The sequence below is a fragment of the Protomyctophum parallelum genome (genome assembly GCF_964188405.1).
Source record: "Protomyctophum parallelum genome assembly, chromosome: 19".
In the NCBI taxonomy this organism is placed as follows: Eukaryota; Metazoa; Chordata; class Actinopteri; order Myctophiformes; family Myctophidae; genus Protomyctophum; species Protomyctophum parallelum.
The window spans coordinates 18,896,049-18,917,890 of NC_139717.1; the positions used below are offsets into that span (position 1 = coordinate 18,896,049).

Sequence of the window (21,842 nt, forward strand, 5' to 3'; positions counted from 1 at the left end):
CTACTGGTACTAATAGTCATACTCGTGCTCATTAACGTCACATACATAAGCGGACGACACATAGGCGAACACATAGGGACATTGCTGGTTGTAGGAGTGGTTGCACCACTCAAAAAGCCTGGGGCCGAGTCCACTTTAATTCGGCATATAGTAGCACAAACGTCACTCACACTCTGCTGATTTCTGATTGTCTGCACCTTTGTTAAATTCACGTACACACGTACACACACACACACACACACACACACACACACTCCTCTCTCTCTCTCTCTCTCTCTCTGTCGTTCTAATTAATTAGTCTCATTGCAAAGCTGCGTCTAGTTTCTCCCGGCGGATCCTGCCGGGAGCTGCCTATGCCATAGAGAGCATAGGTGCATGGTTCCAGTTTACTTTGGCCTTGACTTTGAGGTCAAGTGTCCGGAGGACAGTGTCCTATCCAGCATCATGAATTAACCACCCTCCTGAGCCCCAATCCCCCGGCGGCGGGGGCTAGATTCTGTCCACCTCATGAACAGCTCTCAGCGGGTAAATGGGGCTGGTCAAGGTCTCAGGTTCCAACTCCGATATTTTAGATTTTCCCTCCCGGACCCCCGTGGGGTTTAAAAGGCCCTATTTCAATATTTTGTAGTGAAAATAGCAGATCTATAACCACACAATGAGTTGCGTTGTGACATGTCGTAGATCGGCTATACTTGCCGTGCGACGCCATGAAGCAATTCTGAATTGTATAACGTAATGTTCATGGCTCAATTGCCTAAACAAAACGCATTAAACAAACATCACCACTCCTTAAAGACAAACAGGAGAGGAGAGCAGGAGAGGGGAGGGAAGAAGGGGATTGAGAGGAAAAGAGGAGACAAATCCTGTCGGAGTCTATGGTAAATCAAACGTGGCAGAGTGGAAGGATGTAGGAGACGGAGTTAGAAATGTATGGAGGAGATGCACGTTTGTCTGTCCTGCACCGAGAGGAAGGGAGACAGACAGACAGACGGAAAGGCAGACACTATGGCACCTGAACCTGATCACACTGATGAGTATATGGTAATGTCGGATTAGAGAGAGAGAGAGAGAGAGAGTCAACAGTGGAGAGACCTATAACACCTGACAGGTGAGAGAGAACTACAGTACAGTACAGTACAAGTGGTGGAAAACTTTTTACTTGAACCCATTTTGACCTGAGGTCAGATTCTAAAAATGTCTTCTACATCCTGACAGTTTTCTGAAAAAGCTATATGTTTCTATGTCAGTCGTCAGTCATTTTTCAAAAATAGCAGACCTACAAGCTCGTAGCTAACACCCAAAATGAGTTAAATGTAAACGTATCATCGGACTGCGATGTAGAAATACTCTGTTGCAAGTAAAAGTCCTGAAATTCAAAGTTTACTTGAGTAAAAGTGCAAAAGTACCGGCATCAAAATGTACGTAAAGTACCAAAAGGTAGAAGAAAGTTCTCATTATATGCGTAATGTCCCAATTCAAGTTTTAAAATGTGTAAAATTCTGTTGAAAATAGCAGATCTACATTCTACAAGCTCACAATACGCTGCATTGTGATGCATTGCATGAGCTTGTAGGTCGGCTATTTTCAAATGGCTGAAATGTGTATATCGTTGCTGTCCGGAGGAAAAGATGTAGCTGAGTAGAAGTAAAAGTATTGGATATCGGAAATACTCAAGTAGAGTACAGTACCTTTATGTAAATACTTAGTTACTTTCCACCACTGAAGAGAACTATCCACAGTCTGTCACAATTGTTTTGTGATGCGGGACCCAATACTGTAAACCTCTTTATACTGTACGACAGCAGTCCCACTCCTCGTTTTTGACTGTGTACCTGTGTACCCTGTTATCTCCTGACCTACAGTATAGCTGACGCACCTCCCCAACGCTCGTATTTGTCTCGTATTTGTCTGAAAATGATACATTTTTCAATATGATTATGGCAAATAATCACAGAATGTCATGAGACATGCAGCTAAAGACAATCTATAATGTACACAATCATTTCATCATCTACAGTTATGTAAAGATAATAAATAATGGTGTTTGTCATCATGATACTACTAACACACTGTTGTAAAACAGAACAAACACGCTGGCTGGCATATGATATGACGCATACATCCTGGAAGGAAGGGACTCTGTGTGTCAGTTTAAGTGTGTGTGTGTGTGTGTGTGTGTGTGTGTGTGTGTGTGTGTGTGTGTGTGTGTGTGTGTGTGTGTGTGTGTGTGTGTGTGCGCGTGTGTGTGTGTGTGTGTGTGTGTGTGTGTGTGTTTGGGTGCATAGGTATTATGTGAGTGTGTACATCATGTGCGTGTTGCGAGTGAAAGTGTTTGCGCTAGAGTAGTGTTTCTAAACAAGGGTACCGCTATAGAGCATCGCAGTCCCGCCCCCTTTCCTGACAACGCCAGGCCCAGGAAATAATTCCTAATTTCAAAAAGTATTTATTTAAACTAAGACCTTTTAAGCAAACTCGAGACTGTGTGAGTTAACGGGCAATTATGGGCACTAGATTTGCCCGTAAACCTCAAGTTTAGCGAGCATATACAGTAATATAGCCTATGGTAATATACAGGTGTGATGGTACAATTTGGGAGTTTACCGGAGTTTGTTGGAAAGTTTAACGGGAGTTTCCTGTAATATACACATCCGTATTCCATGCTTTTTGCGCAGTGCGAGTTGTGACAACTCAAATAATTAGAAAGAAGAAAAAAACGGCAGGTTACAACACTTTTTTGTTGTTTTTCTTCTTTGTAGTTATTTGTTTGGTCCAAAATATTGTGTTTGTTGATGTCATGATTTGTCACAACTCGAGTAGGCTTTGTACGACGCTTAAAATGTCTTTAAATAAATACTTTTTGAAATGTCTATGGGAAAAATGCATTGGGAATTATTTCCTGGGCCTGGCGTCATATAGACACCTCTTCCGGCTCTGGGGCGAATGCTCTCAAGTGAGGGTAAGTTTCCGTGTTGGTGCCAAGGAACATAATGAGCCTCCGCCCCCTGTTCGATACAGGTCGCTCCAATGAATTGCAGTGGCGAATGAGGCGTCTATTATGTCTATGGGTACAACTTCCTTAGGGCGGTGGGGGCGTTCAGAGGACATTCGGGGGGCATGTCTTTAAAAGTTAGGGTTAGCTGTTGAGTTGGAGTCTGGCCCAAAATTTGTTCGACCAGACCAGTGATTCCCAAACCATTTAGCTCGTGACTCAAAAGAGAAATGTTGATGTGAAATTTCAATTTGTGAAAATAGCAGATCTACAACTACTATGTAGATCGGGCTTATTTTCCAATTTGTTTTTCAATCTATGGGATTTCTTAGATTTCTATGTCCTTTATTCATGAGATTACTCTGGGAAAACAAAAGACACGCACATTGAATTTGTTTTTAATTCATGAAATAAAAAAAGTGGGCGGAATGCTTTTTCATTATTATTTTTAATAATATTAATCCAAAACAAACTGTACCACTTATTTAACCTCTTAAACCCCCAGCATCCGTATTGTGGGGAAAAGGTTTCATAGCAGAAATAAAAGAATAGCTGATCGACAAGCTTGCAACGTGACGCGAAGTTGTGAGCTTGTAGATCTGCTCCCTCGCCTCGCTCATCCTGCAAATACAAATGCAGTGACTATAGCGATGGTGAATGTATAAAACCATGATGTAAACAAAAAAGCACACCAGTGTGAACCAAGTGGTGCAACTCCTGCGTCCAGCAGGTGGCAGCCATGTCACATACTTCTCTCGTTCCAATTTCACGCATGCGCACACCACTCATGCTCACAGACACAGGTACACAAACAGGCACACGGACATTGCAAGCTGGATGTAGAAGTGGTTGCACCACTTAAAAAGCCTTGTGATAGAAGCAGAACGGTGGTTCTTGTACATGGGAGCCCATGGTTTATCTGGCAGTCCGTTACCGGCACCTAGCGACCTGGCATTGTGAGCTTTAGTATATCGGCTATTTTCAAATGGTAAAGTATATATAGGGTCGATGTGGATAATGTATGTTTTGTTAATAACAAAGTAACTTGTAACCTCCAGACGGCAGTCAGGTTGAGTAGCGCCGTCGACAACATCGCAATGTCATCATCACAACCATTTCCTTTTAGATTAATTGTTACAAACCCAATTTGTAACTTGCACCGACAAGTAGTTACTTGCCCTGAGATGTGTTGGTCAACACTGCTGAACAAGACTGTCTGCAGAGTAGCGTGAACGATTACCATAGCCTACCTCGGCTTGTGACTACTGGTGATCAATTTAACATGTTTGGGAGATTGACAGTAATTCGAAAGCCCAACCCGTTGGCTTTGTGGATCCGTCAGACTTTGCGTGCCACCTGTAGCCTTTGACCAATACGTGACGGCACAGCATATTAGGACACTTTTACATCATACATGAATCATCATGAACACTTCATGAAAGTACTTTGGTCGAAAACAACACAAAACCCAACAAAATGAAGATTGAAAAAAATTGAAAAACCAATGAAAGAATTAAACAGTATTAAATGTTTTATTTTTTATTGATTGATTTACAGTAGTTTGACAGATAACGGGGAGAGATATGGCGAGGGAAAGACGCACAGCAAATGTCGTCGGGATCTTTGTAACACAAATTAACTCATTACACCACCTTCGCTGAATGACACAGGGGATTGTCGCAGCTTGATCAGACGGATAAATACAATATCATTACGCATCTCCTTTACACCTACGTATATTTTCGTTGTGAATGAGGACCTACAGTATGAGTATGAGATTTTTCAGTTTTTATATATATAGATATAGCATATATATCTAGATATAGTATAGGTAGAGAGCTGGTTAGGTTTGTTTGTATTTGATCATGGAGGCGGAGCTGGAGAGACAACAACTTTACTGAGGAGTCAAGAGAGGCACATGCCGTACCACACTTAGCCTTCTGTACAGAGAACTCTGAACTAGACCTTACCTAGACTTTAACTCAACTTCAACTACATAGACCTCAACTATAGACTTTAACCAGACCTTAATTAGCTAACTGGACCTTACGCAGCTGTTAAACCAGACATGGACGACGACCACTGGATGACCAACTGTTTGGTGTTGGCGGGAGTGATTTTGGCCGGGGTGTTTCTGTGCATGTGCTATCGCGTGCGCGTGAGTGTTTGTATGTCTGTGCTTGCGTGTTGGTGTGCATCTAGCATGTGAGGTTTTTTTGTTTGTGTGTGTGTGTGTGTGTGTGTGTGCAACTTTGCATCTAGCATGCAAGTTCTTTTTTTCTTCGTGTGTGTGTGTGTGAGAGTCCACGATGGTGTGCTGGAGGCCTGGGCATTGTGCTGAAGGTAGGATTGGGACCGCTAATTGTTTGTTTGTGTGAATATTAGTGATAATTTGATTGGCCGATCACCCCAGAAGCGATGCTTTGATTGGCTGAGCAAAGTGCGTAAAAAGTGAGGACAGAAAAGTGAGGATGCAAATTGTGATTGGCCAGAATGAGATGATAATAAGAGCCCCTCACTTCACGCAGGTGTGATTTTTATCGTTTATCATGATAAAAAAACACTCACAGGGATTTTAATTGATCGTGAAATTGTCGTGAAATATACTATTACTATAGTGACGATAGGATGAAAACGGTGTACACATATGGGGGGCTCTGTGTCTCCCCATAGGATCCCACTCTAAAGGTCCTTGCAGACTGGCTGCTGCGATTTTTTTCTGATGTTTTACTTTTTCTTTTACCAAAAACTACAACACTGCAGTCGATCTGCAAGGACCTTAAAACAGACCCAGGCCACCAAGGGGCCATTTTACTAATCTTATCCGAGGGACAGGCCTTTCCTTATCCTCATACAACTGCTGGGCCAAGTCCCTCTGTTTTTGTGGGTGTTTTTTGAGGGCTGCATACGTTGGTCCAACACATGCGTGGCCGCTTAAAACTCACCCTTGGCTTCCCTGTGAGGTTAGGTTAGGGTTTGGGGTATAAGGGTGTCAGACTAATTATGCCTGTCGGACCAAACACATGCACCTAGCTTTTGAAGATTCCATCATATGGCATCCAAGTATTGTGAATCCAATTCAAGTGAGATTTGGGTTTAGTTATTACTTGCGCAAGCATAGCGGGAGGCGTCCTTTGGTTCGACATATCATTGGTTCGAAGGAGCATTGGTCCGAGGTGCGTTATAAGGGTCGGGAGAGGGTTGGGGTTAGGTTTAGGTGTGCTGCCCCGTGGGGGGGGGGGGGGGGGGGGGGGGGGGTTAAGGCCTATTCATATAGTCTGGATTTTCGGTGGTGAGGTGACCACCGCTCCGGTGGTGAGCTGACCACCGGAGCTGAAATAACGTTGAGCGGTGGTGAGTAAAAACAGAGAGAATGGCTGGAGTGGTGGCGGTGGTTTGCTCTTCACCGCGGCTCGTGACGTCATGTTGTAGTTCGGTGGTCACCTAACCACCGAAAATCCAGACTATGTATGAGCCTTCAGGGTTAGGGTGAGGATTTGAGGTACTGTAGGTTGTCGTTCGGACCAAACGCATGCATCCAAGCAGAGCGCGCAAGTATTGTTGTCGTGCTGGTGCGAATGTGCTTATGCTCGGAGGTATATATACTGATGTTGATGGTCACATAATTAAGAGATGTATCTTCAATGCTGGGTTAACTTATAACTGGCTTTTGAGGGTGACATAATAAAGATTACATATACATACAGACATTACCTTTAATTCACCCGACATTGCAACATATCTTAATTAAGTCACCATCGACAGCCAGTATCCGAGCATACGCGTAAAAAAAGCCAGCCGACCACAGTATAGTACTTTGAACTTACAACTTACATACGTACATGTACTGTATACACATACAGTACATACGCAGTGGTGTCATGGTGATTTTTTTACTGGTACCACGGAACGGCACGCACGTGCATTGCGGCATGCACACAGAACTGCTGCATAGCCTAAGCCTATTGTTAAATAGTGTATGAGAGTTTTAGACACACAAACACAAAAGTAGACTTAAAATAGTGTGCGTCTTGGAAAGTCTGGTGACGTGACGTTGGTGCGTCTTCTCTTGAATCTAGGGGGACACGTCCTAGCGTGCACGCACTGCACCGTCCCGTTCCGTCCCTGAGCGTGCACGTCAAAAAATGACTGCCTCCCACGGCGCGGTAGGCTACTGCGTTCTACCAGCATGACGCCACTGTACATACGTTATCTGTTACCCAACCAATATTGAAACATATCGTAATGTTACGTCACCATTGACAGCCAGTTATAACCCGACTTTAGTATTTAATTTCAATGTTTTACAGAGAGGCTGAGATTTGAAAGTTCGTATAGCGGTCGACAGTACTTGCGCGCTCGAGGCACTCGACAGAATGCCGTTCTTAGTTGTATATTTGGTTTCATTAGGGTGATTTTGCCGCTTCGGCCAAAGCAGCATGTTTCGGCCAAAACTAACGCCCGCACGGCTTCCCGCGTGGCCGTAAGGGCCCCAGGGGGTGGGTCTCAAAATGTCCTCTGTCCCAGGGGCCTCAGGGGAGGAGGTGTCAATCACGTGTAGAGAGTATAGAGTTATAGGTAGAGAGCTGGTTAGGTTTGTTTGTATTTGATCATGGAGGCGGAGCTGGAGAGACAACAACTATTTACTGAGGAGTCAAGCCGTACCACACTTAGCCTTCTGTACAGAGCACAGTCTGAACTAGACCGTAATAGACTTTAACTCAACTTGAACTACATAGACCTCAACTATAGACTTGAACCAGACCTTCATTAGCTAACTGGACCTTACGCAGCTGTTAAACCAGACATGGACGACGACCACTGGATGACCATCTGTTTAGAGTTGGCGGGAGTGATTGTGGTCTGTGCGTTTCTGTGCGTGTGCTATCGCGTGCGCGGGTGGACATGTATTGGCAAAGAAACATGAGCTAATGCCTGTACGTGTGTGTGTGTGTGTGTGTGTGTGTGTGTGCACGGGCGGGCGTGTGTGTGTGTGTGTGTGTGTGCGTGCATGCTTCTGTCTTTGTGGGCGTTTTTTGTGGGCTGCATACATTGGTCGATCCGACACATGCGTGGCCGCTTACAACTCACCCTTGGCTTAATTCCCCGTGAGGTTAGGTTAGGGTTTGGGGAATAAGGGTGTCGGAATAATGCCTTTCGGACCAAACACATACACCCGGCTTTTGAAGATCATATGGCATCCAAGTCTATGGGGTTCTTTCTTTTACTTATGATAAAGTATTGTAAATCCAATTCGAGTGAGATTTGTGTTTAGTTATTACTTGCGCAAGCAGAGCGCGCAAGTATTGTTGTCGTGCTGGTGCGAATGTGCGTCTGCTCGGAGGTATATATACTGATGTTGATGGTGACGTAATTAAGATATGTATCTTCAATGCTGGGTTATAACTGGCTTTTGATGGTGACGTAATAAATATATAGGTTTCAGATTACATACATGTATACATACAGACATTACCTTTAATTCACCCGACACTGAAACATATCCTAATTACGTCACCATCGACAGCCAGTATCCGAGCATACGCATAAAAAAGCCAGCCGACCACAGTATAGTACTTTCAACTTACAACTTGCATACATGTATACATACATACGTTACCTGTTACCCAACCAATATTGAAACATATCGTAATTACGTCACCATTGACAGCCAGTTATAACCCGACTTTAGTATTTAATTTCAATGTTTTACAGAGAGGCTGAGATTTGAAAGTTCGTATAGCGGTCGACAGTACTTGCGCACTCTGCTTGCGCAATAGTAGGCCTACTTGTGTGCAACACGCAAGTAGTTCTAGTTGTATATTTGGTTTCATTAGGGTGATTTTGCCGCTTCGGCCAAAGCGGCATGTTTCGGCCAAAACGAACGCCCGCACGGCTTCCCGCGTGGCCGTAAGGGCCCCGGGTGGTGGGTCTCAAAATGTCCTCTGTCCCAGGGGCCTCAGGGGAGGAGGTGTCAATCACGTGTAGAGAGTATAGAGTTATATGTAGAGAGCTGGTTAGGTTCGTTTGTATTTGATCATGGAGGCGGAGCTGGAGAGACAACAACTATTTACTGAGGAGTCAAGCCGTACCACACTTAGCCTTCTGTACAGAGCACAGTCTGAACTAGACCGTAATAGACTTTAACTCAACTTGAACTACATAGACCTCAACTATAGACTTGAACCAGACCTTAATTAGCTAACTGGACCTTACGCAGCTGTTACACCAGACATGGAGGACGACCACTGGATGACCATCTGTTTAGTGTTGGCGGGAGTGATTGTGGCCAGTGTGTTTCTGTGCGTGTGCTATCGCGTGCGCGGGTGGACATGTATTGGCAAAGAAACATGAGCTGATGCCTGTACGTGTGTGTGTGTGTGTGTGTGTGTGTGTGTGTGTGTGTGTGTGCACGGGCAGGCGTGAGTGTTTGTATGTCCGTGTTCGTGTGTTGGTGTCGTGCATCTAGCATGTGAGTTTTTTTTTCTTTGTGTGTGTGTGTGTGTGTGTGTGTGTGTTTGTGTGTGTGGGGGCGGGAGTGTTTTTGAGTGAGTATTTTGTTTTCGTGTGTGTGTGTGTGTGTGTCTACGATGGCGTGCTGGAGGCCTGGGCATTGTGCTGAAGGTAGGATTGGGACCGCTAATAGTTTCTTTTGCCCAGATTTGTGTGTTTTTGTGTGAATATCAGCGATGATTTGATTGGCCGATCACCCTATATAGCGATGATTCGATTGGCTGAGCAAAGTATACATATTGAGGATAAAAAGTGAGGACAGAAATATATATATATATTCAGAGTGAACTGATTTTATTTATTTATTTAAAAGTTTTGTTTTGCTGGCCGCTCCGCCGGCGCAAAGCCATCGACAGTCTTTTCCTCGTGACAGAGTGGTTCTATATTGCTCTATTGACACCTTTACTTAAAGGACAACTTTAGGTGTTTTCAACCAAGGTTCATGTTTTAGGTTGTTATTAGAGAAAGTAAAAGATGAGTGTTATTTTTTTTCCATTTGCTGCTTTCTTTCGTTTTATGGATTTTAGCTGTTTTGTACAGGGGGGCGGGGGCATTCGAGCATGGTGCTAAATATGTATTTCTTTTACAAAATATTATGGAGATTTATTTTTTTATTATTTACTATAGCCCTAATAAACCCCAGGAAATTACATCTGGCCACAAATTAATCACAGGATCTACTGAATGTGAAGGTACCCTACTGGGGGGAAGCCACACTGTGTGTCATATGCTCAATGTCAGTTTGACACATTCAGTAGATCTCGTGATGTTTTGTGGCCAGACGAAATTTCCAGGGGTTTATTAGGACTATAGTAAATAATTAAAAAAGAAATCGCTATAAAATGTTGTAAAAAATTACATATTTAGCCCCATGCTCGAATGCCCCCGCCCCCCTGTCAAAAACAGCTAAAATCCCTAAAACGAAAGAAAGCAGCAAATGAAAAAAAAAGAACACTCATCTTTTACTTTCTCTAATAACAACCATGAACCTTGGTTGAAAAAAAAAAAAGTTGTCCTTTAAGTACAGAATTTGAGTAGCCAACCTTTTCTCCTCCACCACCGTTCCTCTCTCGTCCCTCTCTAGCCGACGCCGCGTGTCGTCTCCGCCGTCAGAGCGCCGTCTTCTTCTTCCCCTCCCCCCCCGCCGGCCTCGGGATGTTCCGCAGGAAGAAGCAGCAGCAGCAGCAGCAGCAGGAGCGGCGGCGGCGGCGGCCGGACATCTCCACGCCGCGAGACTTCGAGCACCGCGTGCACACGTCCTTCGACCCGCTGCGCGGCTGCTACGTGGGCCTGCCCTCCCAGTGGCAGAGCATCATAGACACCCTGCGGAGGCCCAGGCCCATGGTGGACCCCTCCAGGATCACCGACGTGGAGCTGGGACCCAAGAAGGTATATAATGAGGGGATTTAAAACCCATTCTGGACGGGAACGCCTTTTGGTGTCTTTAAGCATTTTGTTACACTTTAAGCTATTGGAAAATAGCAGATGTACAAGCTCGTAGCGCGGCGCCGAGTGCCACGCTACGAGCTTGTAGGTCTGCTTAAAGGTTTCATGGCATTCATTTTCATTTAGTTTTCTTTTTAGTTTTTTTTTCTTTGAGGTTTTATGACCTCGATTACACCCACACAAGCCGAACTTTGAACATTCAGTGGGTTTTCTGTGAGCTGGAGTTTTCTCTGGGGGTTGGCAAACCAGTGAAAACTGTGACATCTGCTGGCAAATCCCATTGATTTATATGGGATTTGCAGGCTGTGACATCACAAACAGCAGGGAAATCAGAGCACTTGTTTGAGCCAGAAAAAAACACAGAAAATCTACTGAATGTTAAAAGTTCAGGTTTTTGGGGTGAAATTGAGCTCAGAAAACCTAAGAAAAACTGACAGACAGACAGACAGACAGATATTAAGAAACAGTGTCATAGACAATACAGTATATGTCTATGTCGTATTCCTCGTATCATGTGCGTGCGTGCGTGCGTGTGAATGTTGCTGACTGCACGTTTTTAATGTTGACAGTAAATGCCACGTGGGAAAATCCACACCTACGTTGTGCACCCGACGAACTGTGTGTGTGTGGGTGTGTATGCATGCAGCATGCATGCATGCGTGTGTGTGTGTGTCTGCATGCATGCGTGCGTGCGTGTGTGTGTGTGTGTGTGTGTGTGTGTGTGTGTGTGTGTGTGTGTGTGTGTGTGTGTGTGTGTGTGTGTGTGTGTGTGTGTGTGTGTGTGAGTCTACCATGGAGACGGCGATTATGTTCAACAAAGCGTGTGAAATTGTCCTTTAAAAGAACATCCACGCCCTGCAGCTATGTGATATGTGTCTAAAAGTAACTTGTCAAGCCGGATAAATAGCACACACACACACACACACACACACACACACACACACACACACACACAACACACACACACACACACAAACGCTGTGAGAAACCTTGATCCTTAATTCCAGTGGTGTAAAGTAACTCAATGCATTTACTTAACCCATTTAGACCCGAGAATGATTCTACAAATGTCTTCTAAATCCTGATAGTTTTCTGTTAATGTTTCTATGTCAGTGGTTCTCAAACTATTTCATGTCAAGGACCCCAAGAATTATATGTATTTGGCCGCCGACCCCCATCTGAAAATATGTTGTTCCAGAAGCAAAGATTTGAGTTAAAAACGTTCGCTGTGAAAGAATATATATTCAAAGATTTGTGGCACATTTTCCCGATTAAAAAAAGCAGACCTACGTACAAGCTCATGAGCTTGTAGATCTGCTATTTTTCAACATCTAAAGCATAACAATGTTTTTCTCTCTCTCTTTTTATGGGCGCTAGCCCCTGCTATATATTCAGCTATTTGTGTATATTTTCACGTCTTTAATACACAAATTCCCATTGACAATGAAAGGAGAATTTACGTCATGATGTACGATGATAAGAGTGCCGCTCTCTTTCTATTTGACCTGTATACATTGGTTGGCTTTTCAAAAATAGCACAATTATGCTCATAGCGTGTCACTTCAGGCCGTGCTCTAGAAACAAACCCACCTTCCACTACTGTACTTCATTGAGCATCCTGTATCGGTAGGTACCAAAGAACCTGCCCCATAAATAAATGTGGGGATGACCACCCCTCCCTGCCCCCTCCTCCCATCTCCACCCCCCCCCCCCTCCCCTCCCGCCGGACACCAAAACGACAGACCTGGAATGAAACCTGCTTTTGTAGTTTTAATAGTGCCGAGTACAACAAACCCACAACAATGCCTCCTCCTCGCGTAACGCAATATGACACATGGTCTCTGTCGTCTGGAAACCTCGTTACTGCCATGTCCTGTTTGTATACCAGCTCAGTGTGGCCTTGTGTTTCAGAAGGTCAATCCGCCCTGAGACTGCATCCCTTGGCCTCGGTCATACCAAAGACTGTAAAAATGGGACCTCTCCGTTTGCCACTCAGCATCAAGGGTCAGATCAACTATATACAAATGATTCGGCCCTGCGGCTCACCGCTCCAACAGATGGGTCAAATGCGCAAAATAAATTTCACATAACAGCAATGTGTGTGACAAATAGTGGGACAATTCTTTTATTTTTTAGAAAATGAAAATACAAAATAACCTGTGTTCTCAATACAATGGATCCAGCTCTTGTTAGAACTTTTCATCGGTTCAATATTGACGAAACACACGGCATTAACCATGTTCACTGATGTTCTAAAACATTGTGTATTGGGTATCGTGTGACATCGCCATCATACCCGGACGTTATGTGGGACCTATTGAGTGGCAAAAAACCCGACTTTCTGGCCTTGACAGTCCATACATCCAAACAGAAAAGTCAGATCTGATTGCATTAAACAACATTCAGTGGTGGAAAAAGTACTCAATTGTTTTACTTAAGTAAAAGTACGGAATTGAAAATGTACTTGAGTAAAAGTACAAAAGTATCGGCATCAAAATGTACTTAAAGTACTCATTGTGCAGAATGTGCCATTTCACAAGTTCAAAATGTGGACGTTGCGACGCATTGTGAGCTTGTAGATCTGCTATTTTCAAATGGCCGAAATGTTTAGGGATGAAGTTAAAAGTAACTAGTGGCCAAAGTAACTAGTAATTAAAGTTTTCAAATGATTGTAGTGAAGTAAAAGTATTGGAAATTGGAAATACTCAAGTAAAGTTCCTCAAAATTGTACTTACAGTACAGTATAAGTAAAAGTACTTAGTTACTTTCCACCACTGACAACATTAAACTCACTTTGCCTTTGCCACTCACTTTATGCATGTGCATATACCCTCTATAGCCGAGCTACATGCTCATAATAACGAAATGCGTCGCACACTTGTGGCTCGGCTATATTTTCACAGCTTTTCACGTCAAAGGAGGCCATTCATTTCATGAAAAAGAACATAACGTTTTGAGATGTGGAGATATGGGTTTTCCCGCCCGACAAGTAATGTAATATGACATGTGTAATGTAAGCTGTGTGGTGTTGTTGCAGGAAGTCATTGAATGTCATGTCACATGTGTATGTAGGTCTGCCACCGCATTCAACTAGAAGAGCCTGTTTTTGTTTGCACGCACGCACGCACGCACAGAGAGAGAGAGAGAGCAGAAGCTGCAGGCTGTTTCGTTGTATCAACAGAGTCATATTGTAATACCGTATTTGCGTACAAAAGGTTATCTGTTTTGTATTTTTCACTATATTAGTTTTCTATGTTGGGAAAATTGTGTGGCTCACGGCTATTATTAGTTGAAATATTTGGCCATGCATATGGGGCCAACGATTGGCTCAGAGGCATGTTCACTCTTCCATTGGAATGGTATGGACTCCAACCTGCTTCCATGTCTCCTAACGCTGCATGGGCTTCTCACACAATTCACCCTTTGTCAAGTCCCGCCCGTGGTTCTGCCCCTCTTCGCACCCATTGGTTGCCGTTTCGTGGTTGGACAAAAATCCATCCACTACCGTTGAAATGACATGTTTTTCAGTTGCTTCGTATTGATATTCTGTGCATTCAATTCTTATTTTAAACTTGGTGTCAGTAAAAAGGAACATCACATGGGTGCAGCACGGTGACTGGGCATATCAAGTTTGTTTAAATTTCTTTCCAAAAAAGATGTTCTAGCAAATTCAACGTAAACAAGGCGGAACCAGGGGCGGAACAAGGCAGAAAGAGCCTGCTGGTTAGTCAGTCAGGGACCAATCAGAAGGCCACGGGACGTCACGTCATGGGTCAATAGAGCGTCACAGTCCCGCCCCCTTTCAGAACGACGAGTGGCCCAGGAAATGATTCTCCATTAATTTTCTCCATAGGCTTTTCAAAAAGTATTTATATAAAGACGGTTACGCCGCGGACAAAGCCAACTCGGATCGTGACAAGTCATGACAACAAACACAATATTTTGTGCCGATCAAATAATTTGAAAGAAGAAAATAAAGGCAGGATACAACACTATTTGTTTTGTTTTTCTTATTACTAATTATTTGATCGGCCCAAAACATTGTAATTATTGTCATGATTTGTCACGATCCGAGTTGGCTTTGTCCGCGGTGTAACCGAGACAATGAATGGAGAATCATTTCCTGGGCCACTCGTCTTTCTGAAAGGGGGCGGGACTGCGACACTCTATACATCATCATCATCGTCGAGTAGAGAGCTACTAGAGCCCGACCATCGTCGCTGACCATTAAGGTTGCCCTACTCGCATATTATTTGTTCTGCCCGAGTCAGCCGACGACGGCGCTGCGTTAGCTCAGGCAGATCGGCTACTTTTCGCCTGTGTTCATGTACAGTAGGGGGAACGGGGAGGGTGGGATGAAATCACCTATCTGTGAGAGTGGGGGTGTGTCGCGACGTACTCACAGTGAATGGTGGTGACGCACGCGCCTGGCGAGGACGCACACATGGGCGTTATTATTACGCGGCGGAACCTCAGAGAAAATTGTTATGAGGGTCGGCGTGGCACTTTTTGACACATTTATTTTGTTGAGCCCTCTGCTTGTTGCCCTACTCCCAAGATGACACTGTAGTGATCATTTAAGGACTTAATGACCTTTTTAATACAAAAAAATGTAAAAGAAAATAGGCTACCATTACTGCATAATAACAAACGATTCTATAAAAACTTGTCAAACATTGGCCAAATTGTCCAAGAAAAATGCAAGAAAGAATATTGTGAAAATAGCCAATCTACAAGCTCACAATATTTATCCGTGGAACCGAGTCACACTAAATTGTCTGAATGCCTCAACCTTAAAGCCTTAAACAAGTCTATGGGAATTCAGAATAATAAAAGATGACACTCATCCGTAACCATTATTTTAAACTTTAGCTATTGACTATAGCCAAGCTGTATCTGCTATTTTTTTTTAATCGTGAAAACGTGTGCAAATCTAGAGTATATATTATTTTGCAGCAAAACATTTTTAACTCATATATTTGCTCCTGGGGGGTCCCTACTATAGAACAACATATTTTCAGATGGGGGTCGGTGGCCAATTACATACAATTTTGGGGGTCTTCGACATGAAATAGTTTGAGAACCACTGATATAGAAATAGAAACATAGCGTTTTTCCCCCCCAGAAATGTCATGATTTAGAAAGACATTTTGTATAGACTCCGGCCTCGGGTCTCAGCCTCTGACCCTTCGTGTCCTGTCCTTTCCTTCCAGAGCATCGTGCGGGGCAGCGTCATCGGACACGGAGACTACATCTCGCACGTCATCGCGGAGATGACGCGCGTGTCGGTCAGCGGCTCCAACACCCTGCGGAGGAGCAGCCCGTCGGCGCGCCGCCGCGCTCAGTCCATGGGCCGCCTGGCCGACATGGCCGAGGGGGGCGGGGCAGAGTACCAGTACATGGAGCTCAGCGACCAACACCACCACCACCACAGCCGCCACCGCAAGAGGAGCGAGGGCGGCACCTACTGGCAGGACAGGATACGACAGGTATTACTAGGGTAATGCGATTATTTATTGCCACCGCAAGAGGAGTGAGGGTGCCACCTACTGGCAGGACAGGATACGACAGGTATTACTAGTAGGGGAATGCGATTATTTATTGCCACCGCAAGAGGAGCGAGGGCGGCACCAACTGGCAGGACAGGATACGACAGGTATTACTAGTAGGGGAATGCGATTATTTATTGATACTATTTTTCATAGCGATTGTTCTATTGTTAAACAATATAGAACAATCACTACGAAAAATAGGGGAAATATATATCATCTATGAACGAATGATTCGGCCAAAAATGAATAGTCCCATAGCTGATCGGTTTTCCACTAATTTTGGTAAGACATTGTCAGTTATTTATTTGTATATTTAAGTTCTTAAATATTACAATATTCAGAAATGTTTTTTTGTTTTGTTAAAATCAAACAGTTATTTTTCCCTTTATTTTATTTTATCATCAATTCATTTGATTAGTCTGATTAACCAGTTTTCACCTCTAACAGGTACGCAGCGAGAGTGGGAGCCCTAAACTGGCACCGAGGACCACCCCGGTCCCGGACAGCAGAGCTCTTACGAGGGCCACCTCCACCTATGAGATGAGGACGTCGGGGGCCCCTAGGGGCCCACAGAGCAACGCCAGCGTGTCCGGACAACACACCCACAGTAGGCCTGTCAACATTATTTCATAATCGCCTAAATCACAACAATTTGATAATCGGCAATGATTTTTTGCACAATTTGCTTCTCCGTTCATCATGTTATGTACAAGTTCGTCTACAAGCTCACAATGTGTTGCATCGCAAAGTGTTTTTGAGCAGTGTTAACTTTGTTGACTAATTAAGACTAAAAGGCTAAGGTGTTTGATATTTAGTCGACTAAGACTAGACTAAGACTAAACAATTTCAGATGACTAAAAATAAGACTAAAATTAAATGGTGCATTCAAAAGACAAGACTAAAGCCCAAACCACAACGGTAGGGACTCCTTGGGACAAAACCGTTTTAAGGTCAACCACACCAGGTGTGGTTGACCTTAAAACGACGTCTCGTCCCATCTAGACCCTTTGGGCTGTATTTTGCGTGTCTTAAGTACCAGGTCTTATTCCCTAACTTGAGTAAACTAAAGACCTGGAGGCGTGATCAATGCCATTTGGCTATTCTGAGTGGCAAAAGAGCATTGATCACGCCTCCAGGTCTTTAGTTTACTCAAGTTAGGGAATAAGACCTGGTACTTAAGACACGCAAAATACAGCCCTTTGTGTCAGAATGTGCTGTTCAAATGAAGACTAAGGGCTCCATTTTCGTCACCGCTAAACCCCTTATCCCTAAACCTCTTTGCCTTTTTCTTTACTATTTTGCAAAACATTTCTGAATAGTTAAAATGGCCAGTCTGCAAGCTCACAAAGTTCCAATGTAGATTGGCTAGTTGAACTATTCAAAAATGTTTTTCAAAATATAAAAAAAGAAATAGGCAAATAAGTTTAGGGATAAGGGGTTTAGCGGTGACGAAAAATGGAGTCCTAAGAAGCCTCTAAGACTACAAAAATACTGTGAGTATACTTTTTCCACCAATGCCATTAATCGTAAAATGTCGTCGTCATGACAGGCCACGCCCACGGCGGGATGAGCGGTAGCGTCAGCGTGACAGACAGAATGTCCCGGCAGCAGCAACAACAACAACAACCACAACAGCAGCGTCCCGCCTCCTGTTACTACAACAACCTGCAGACTCTGGAGACCAACGCCCAACGGCTCAACGCCGCCAGGGCCGTCAGGCCACCTGTCAATCAACTGCCCGATCTCTTGACCTCTGCGTCCCGGAACGCCGCCGGCAGCGGCGGCAGGAGGCCGCACTCCACTTACGACCTGAAGGTGAGGAATGCAGATCGTTATTTTCCTCCATAACGTCTCTGTCCCTCAGATGTCTTCCATACAGTCTCTGTCCCTCACATGTCTTCAATTTCATCTCTGTAGATGTCTTCATAACTAGGGGTGCATGTTATGAAATTATGACCGATATCTGATCTCCGATTATTTGCAGGGTCATATCTGCCGATACCGATTCTGACCGATGCCGATATATACAGAGGACCACAATGGAAACAAGCCTAGGCCCTATAGGGGCTTGGCCCAAAGCCTGTTAATAAAGTATTCAATTGACGGTCACATTATTATTGCGTCATCAATATCGCAGAATAATCTGTATTATTTTGAGACCAATCCGATACCGATATGGCATTTTATGGCCAATATGGCTGATTCCGATATGCTCCCGATTATATTGTCCCTATTCATAACGTCTCTGTCTCTGTCTCTCAGATGTCTCCATAACGTCTCTGTCTGTGTCCCTCAGATGTCTCCATAACGTCTCTGTCTGTGTCCCTCAGATGTCTCCATAACGTCTCTGTCTGTGTCCCTCAGATGTCTCCATAACGTCTCTGTCTCTGTCCCTCAGATGTCTCCATAACGTCTCTGTCTGTGTCCCTCAGATGTCTCCATAACATCTCTGTCTGTGTCCCTCAGATGTCTCCATAACATCTCTGTCTGTGTCCCTCAGATGTCCTTATAATGTCTCTGTGCCTCAGATGTCTCCATAACGTCTCTGTCTGTGTCCCTCAGATGTCCTTATAATGTCTCTGTGCCTCAGATGTCTCCATAACGTCTCTGTCCCTCAGATGTCTCCATAACGTCTCCGTCTCTCAGATGTCTCCATAACGTCTCTGTCTCTCAGATGTCTCCATAACGTCTCTGTCCCTCAGATGTCTCCATAACGTCTCCGTCTCTCAGATGTCTCCATAACGTCTCTGTCTCTCAGATGTCTCCATAACGTCTCTGTCTCTCAGATGTCTCCATAACGTCTCCGTCTCTCAGATGTCTCCATAACGTCTCTGTCCCTCAGATGTCCTTATAACGTCTCTGTCTCTCAGATGTCTCCATAATGTCTGTCCCTCAGATGTCTCCATAACGTCTCTGTCTCTCAGATGTCTCCATAATGTCTCTGTCTCTCACATGTCTCCATAAGGTCTCTGTCTGTCTCCCTCAGATGTCTCCATAATGTCTCTGTCTCTTAGATGTCTCCATAATGTCTCTGTCCCTCAGATGTCTCCATAACATCTCTGTCTCCCTCAGATGTCTCCATAATGTCTCTGTCCCTCAGATGTCTCCATAACGTCTCTGTCTCCCTCAGATGTCTCCATAACATCTCTGTCTCCCTCAGATGTCTCCATAATGTCTCTGTCTCCCTCAGATGTCTCCATAACGTCTCTGTCCTTCAGATGTCTCCATAACGTCTCTGTCTGTGTCCCTCAGACGTCCTTATAATGTCTCTGTCCCTCAGATGTCCTCCATGACACCCGGTGATCTTCCTCTCCCCAACGGCACCAGCAGTCCCATCGTAGGGCGACCTCCACCGCGCTCCTCCTCCTCCACCTCCACCTTCGCCGCCGGAATCTCTCCCATCCTGACGCACCCCGCCCCCCAGCCTCACAGCTCCGCCCCCAACAACAAACCGCCCAGCCCCTCCCCCACGTTGCGCCCCTCCCCCACTGGCTCATCCACCTGCTCTGCGTCGATGGCGGCCAGATCCACCCAGACCCCCAGAACCTCCGACCAGCTCTCTAGACTGTCAGACCAGACCCCCAGACCCACAGACCACACATCCAGACCCACAGACCACACATCCAGACCCACAGACCACACATCCAGACCCACAGACCACACATCTAGACCTTCAGACCAGATCCCCAGACCCACAGACCACACATCCAGACCTTCAGACCAGATCCCCAGACCCACAGACCACACATCCAGACCTACAGATCCGCTCTCCAGACCCACAGACCACACAGCCAGACCTCCGGACGACACCTCCAAACCTCCAGAGCAGACCTCCAGGCCCCCGGAGAAGACCCCCGCTGCGGGGGACCCTCCCGTCAAGGTGACCCACGAGCAGTTCAAGGCGGCGCTGCAGATGGTGGTGGACAAGGGGGACCCCCGGACGAGCCTGGAGAACTTTGTGAAGATCGGTGAGGGGTCCACGGGGGTGGTCTGCATCGCCCGGGAGAAGCAGAGTGGCCGCCAGGTGGCCGTGAAGATGATGGACCTGAAGAAACAGCAGCGGCGGGAGCTGCTCTTTAACGAGGTTAGACAGGGAGGGGCTGCTCTTTAACGAGGTTAGACAGGGAGGGGCTGCTGTTTAACGAGGTTAGACAGGGAGGGGCTGCTCTTTAACGAGGTTAGACAGGGAGGGGCTGCTCTTTAACGAGGTTAGACAGGGAGGGGCTGCTCTTTAACGAGGTTAGACAGGGAGGAGCTGCTCTTTAACGAGGTTAGACAGGGAGGGGCTGCTCTTTAACGAGGTTAGACAGGGAGGGGCTGCTCTTTAACGAGGTTAGACAGGGAGGGGCTGCTCTTTAACGAGGTTAGACAGGGAGGGGCTGCTGTTTAACGAGGTTAGACAGGGAGGGGCAGCTCTTTAACGAGGTTAGACAGGGAGGGGCTGCTCTTTAACGAGGTTAGACAGGGAGGGGCTGCTCTTTAACGAGGTTAGACAGGGAGGAGCTGCTCTTTAACGAGGTTAGACAGGGAGGGGCTGCTCTTTAACGAGGTTAGACAGGGAGGGGCTGCTCTTTAACGAGGTTAGACAGGGAGGGGAGCTGCTCTTTAACGAGGTTAGACAGGGAGGGGCTGCTCTTTAACGAGGTTAGACAGGGAGGGGCTGCTCTTTAACGATGGAAGGGGTAGCTGCTCTAGGGGAGATTGTGGCGCCAGAGCCAGAGAAATGCGCGAAAGAAGATGAAGAGCCCTCTGACCAGGAAGCTTTGAGAAGGAAGAGAAGTGGTCACGTGACTGGGCTGCGCCATGACACTTTCATGGACGCTTTCATGGGAGCCAAACTACCCGGTTGGCAGAATTCACTGGAGTCAATGATAGCTCAGTGACCAGCTCATGAACAAACATTATTTATGAATGACTGAGACCTTTTGTAAAGTAATCACTTCTGGAAAATAACAGAAGACATGTAACAATGTAATGTAACACATTATTGTCTGCTGTGTTGCTTTTCGATGTGTACACTGTGTAATTTTTAAAGAGGTATGGTATCTAAGTACCTTTCTGAACATACCAAGGTACTCAAATTGAGACCCAAAGGTCTCAATTGTTCATAAATATTGCTTGTTATAAGCTGGTCCAGCCGGCTCCATTCACTGCCATGTATTCATCACACTTCCGGTGTGAGTTTGGTTCCCATGAAAGTGTCATGGGAGCCCAGTCACGTGAACACTTCTCTTCCTTCTCAGAGCTTCATTGGTGACCAACCAAGGACTGTCTAAAGAGGACGGGACGCGAAGACCGTAAGGGCGCCGCCATGTTGCTCACATGGTGCTCCATGGAAGGAA

The 21,842-nt window shown here is 45.2% G+C and overlaps 1 protein-coding gene across 1 annotated transcript in view; it reads left to right on the forward strand.

Moving 5' to 3' along the window:
• LOC310876814 (serine/threonine-protein kinase PAK 6-like) overlaps nucleotides 1-21,842 on the forward strand; it is a 45,761-nt gene that overhangs the window by 13,287 nt on the left and 10,632 nt on the right. Inside the window, exons 2-6 of the mRNA XM_083790468.1 lie at nucleotides 10,587-10,891; nucleotides 16,162-16,437; nucleotides 16,948-17,107; nucleotides 18,050-18,315; nucleotides 19,781-20,584. Coding sequence (XP_083646594.1) covers nucleotides 10,658-10,891; nucleotides 16,162-16,437; nucleotides 16,948-17,107; nucleotides 18,050-18,315; nucleotides 19,781-20,584 — 1,740 coding nt within the window. The 5' untranslated portion in view covers nucleotides 10,587-10,657. The remainder of the gene's footprint in view (nucleotides 1-10,586; nucleotides 10,892-16,161; nucleotides 16,438-16,947; nucleotides 17,108-18,049; nucleotides 18,316-19,780; nucleotides 20,585-21,842) is intronic.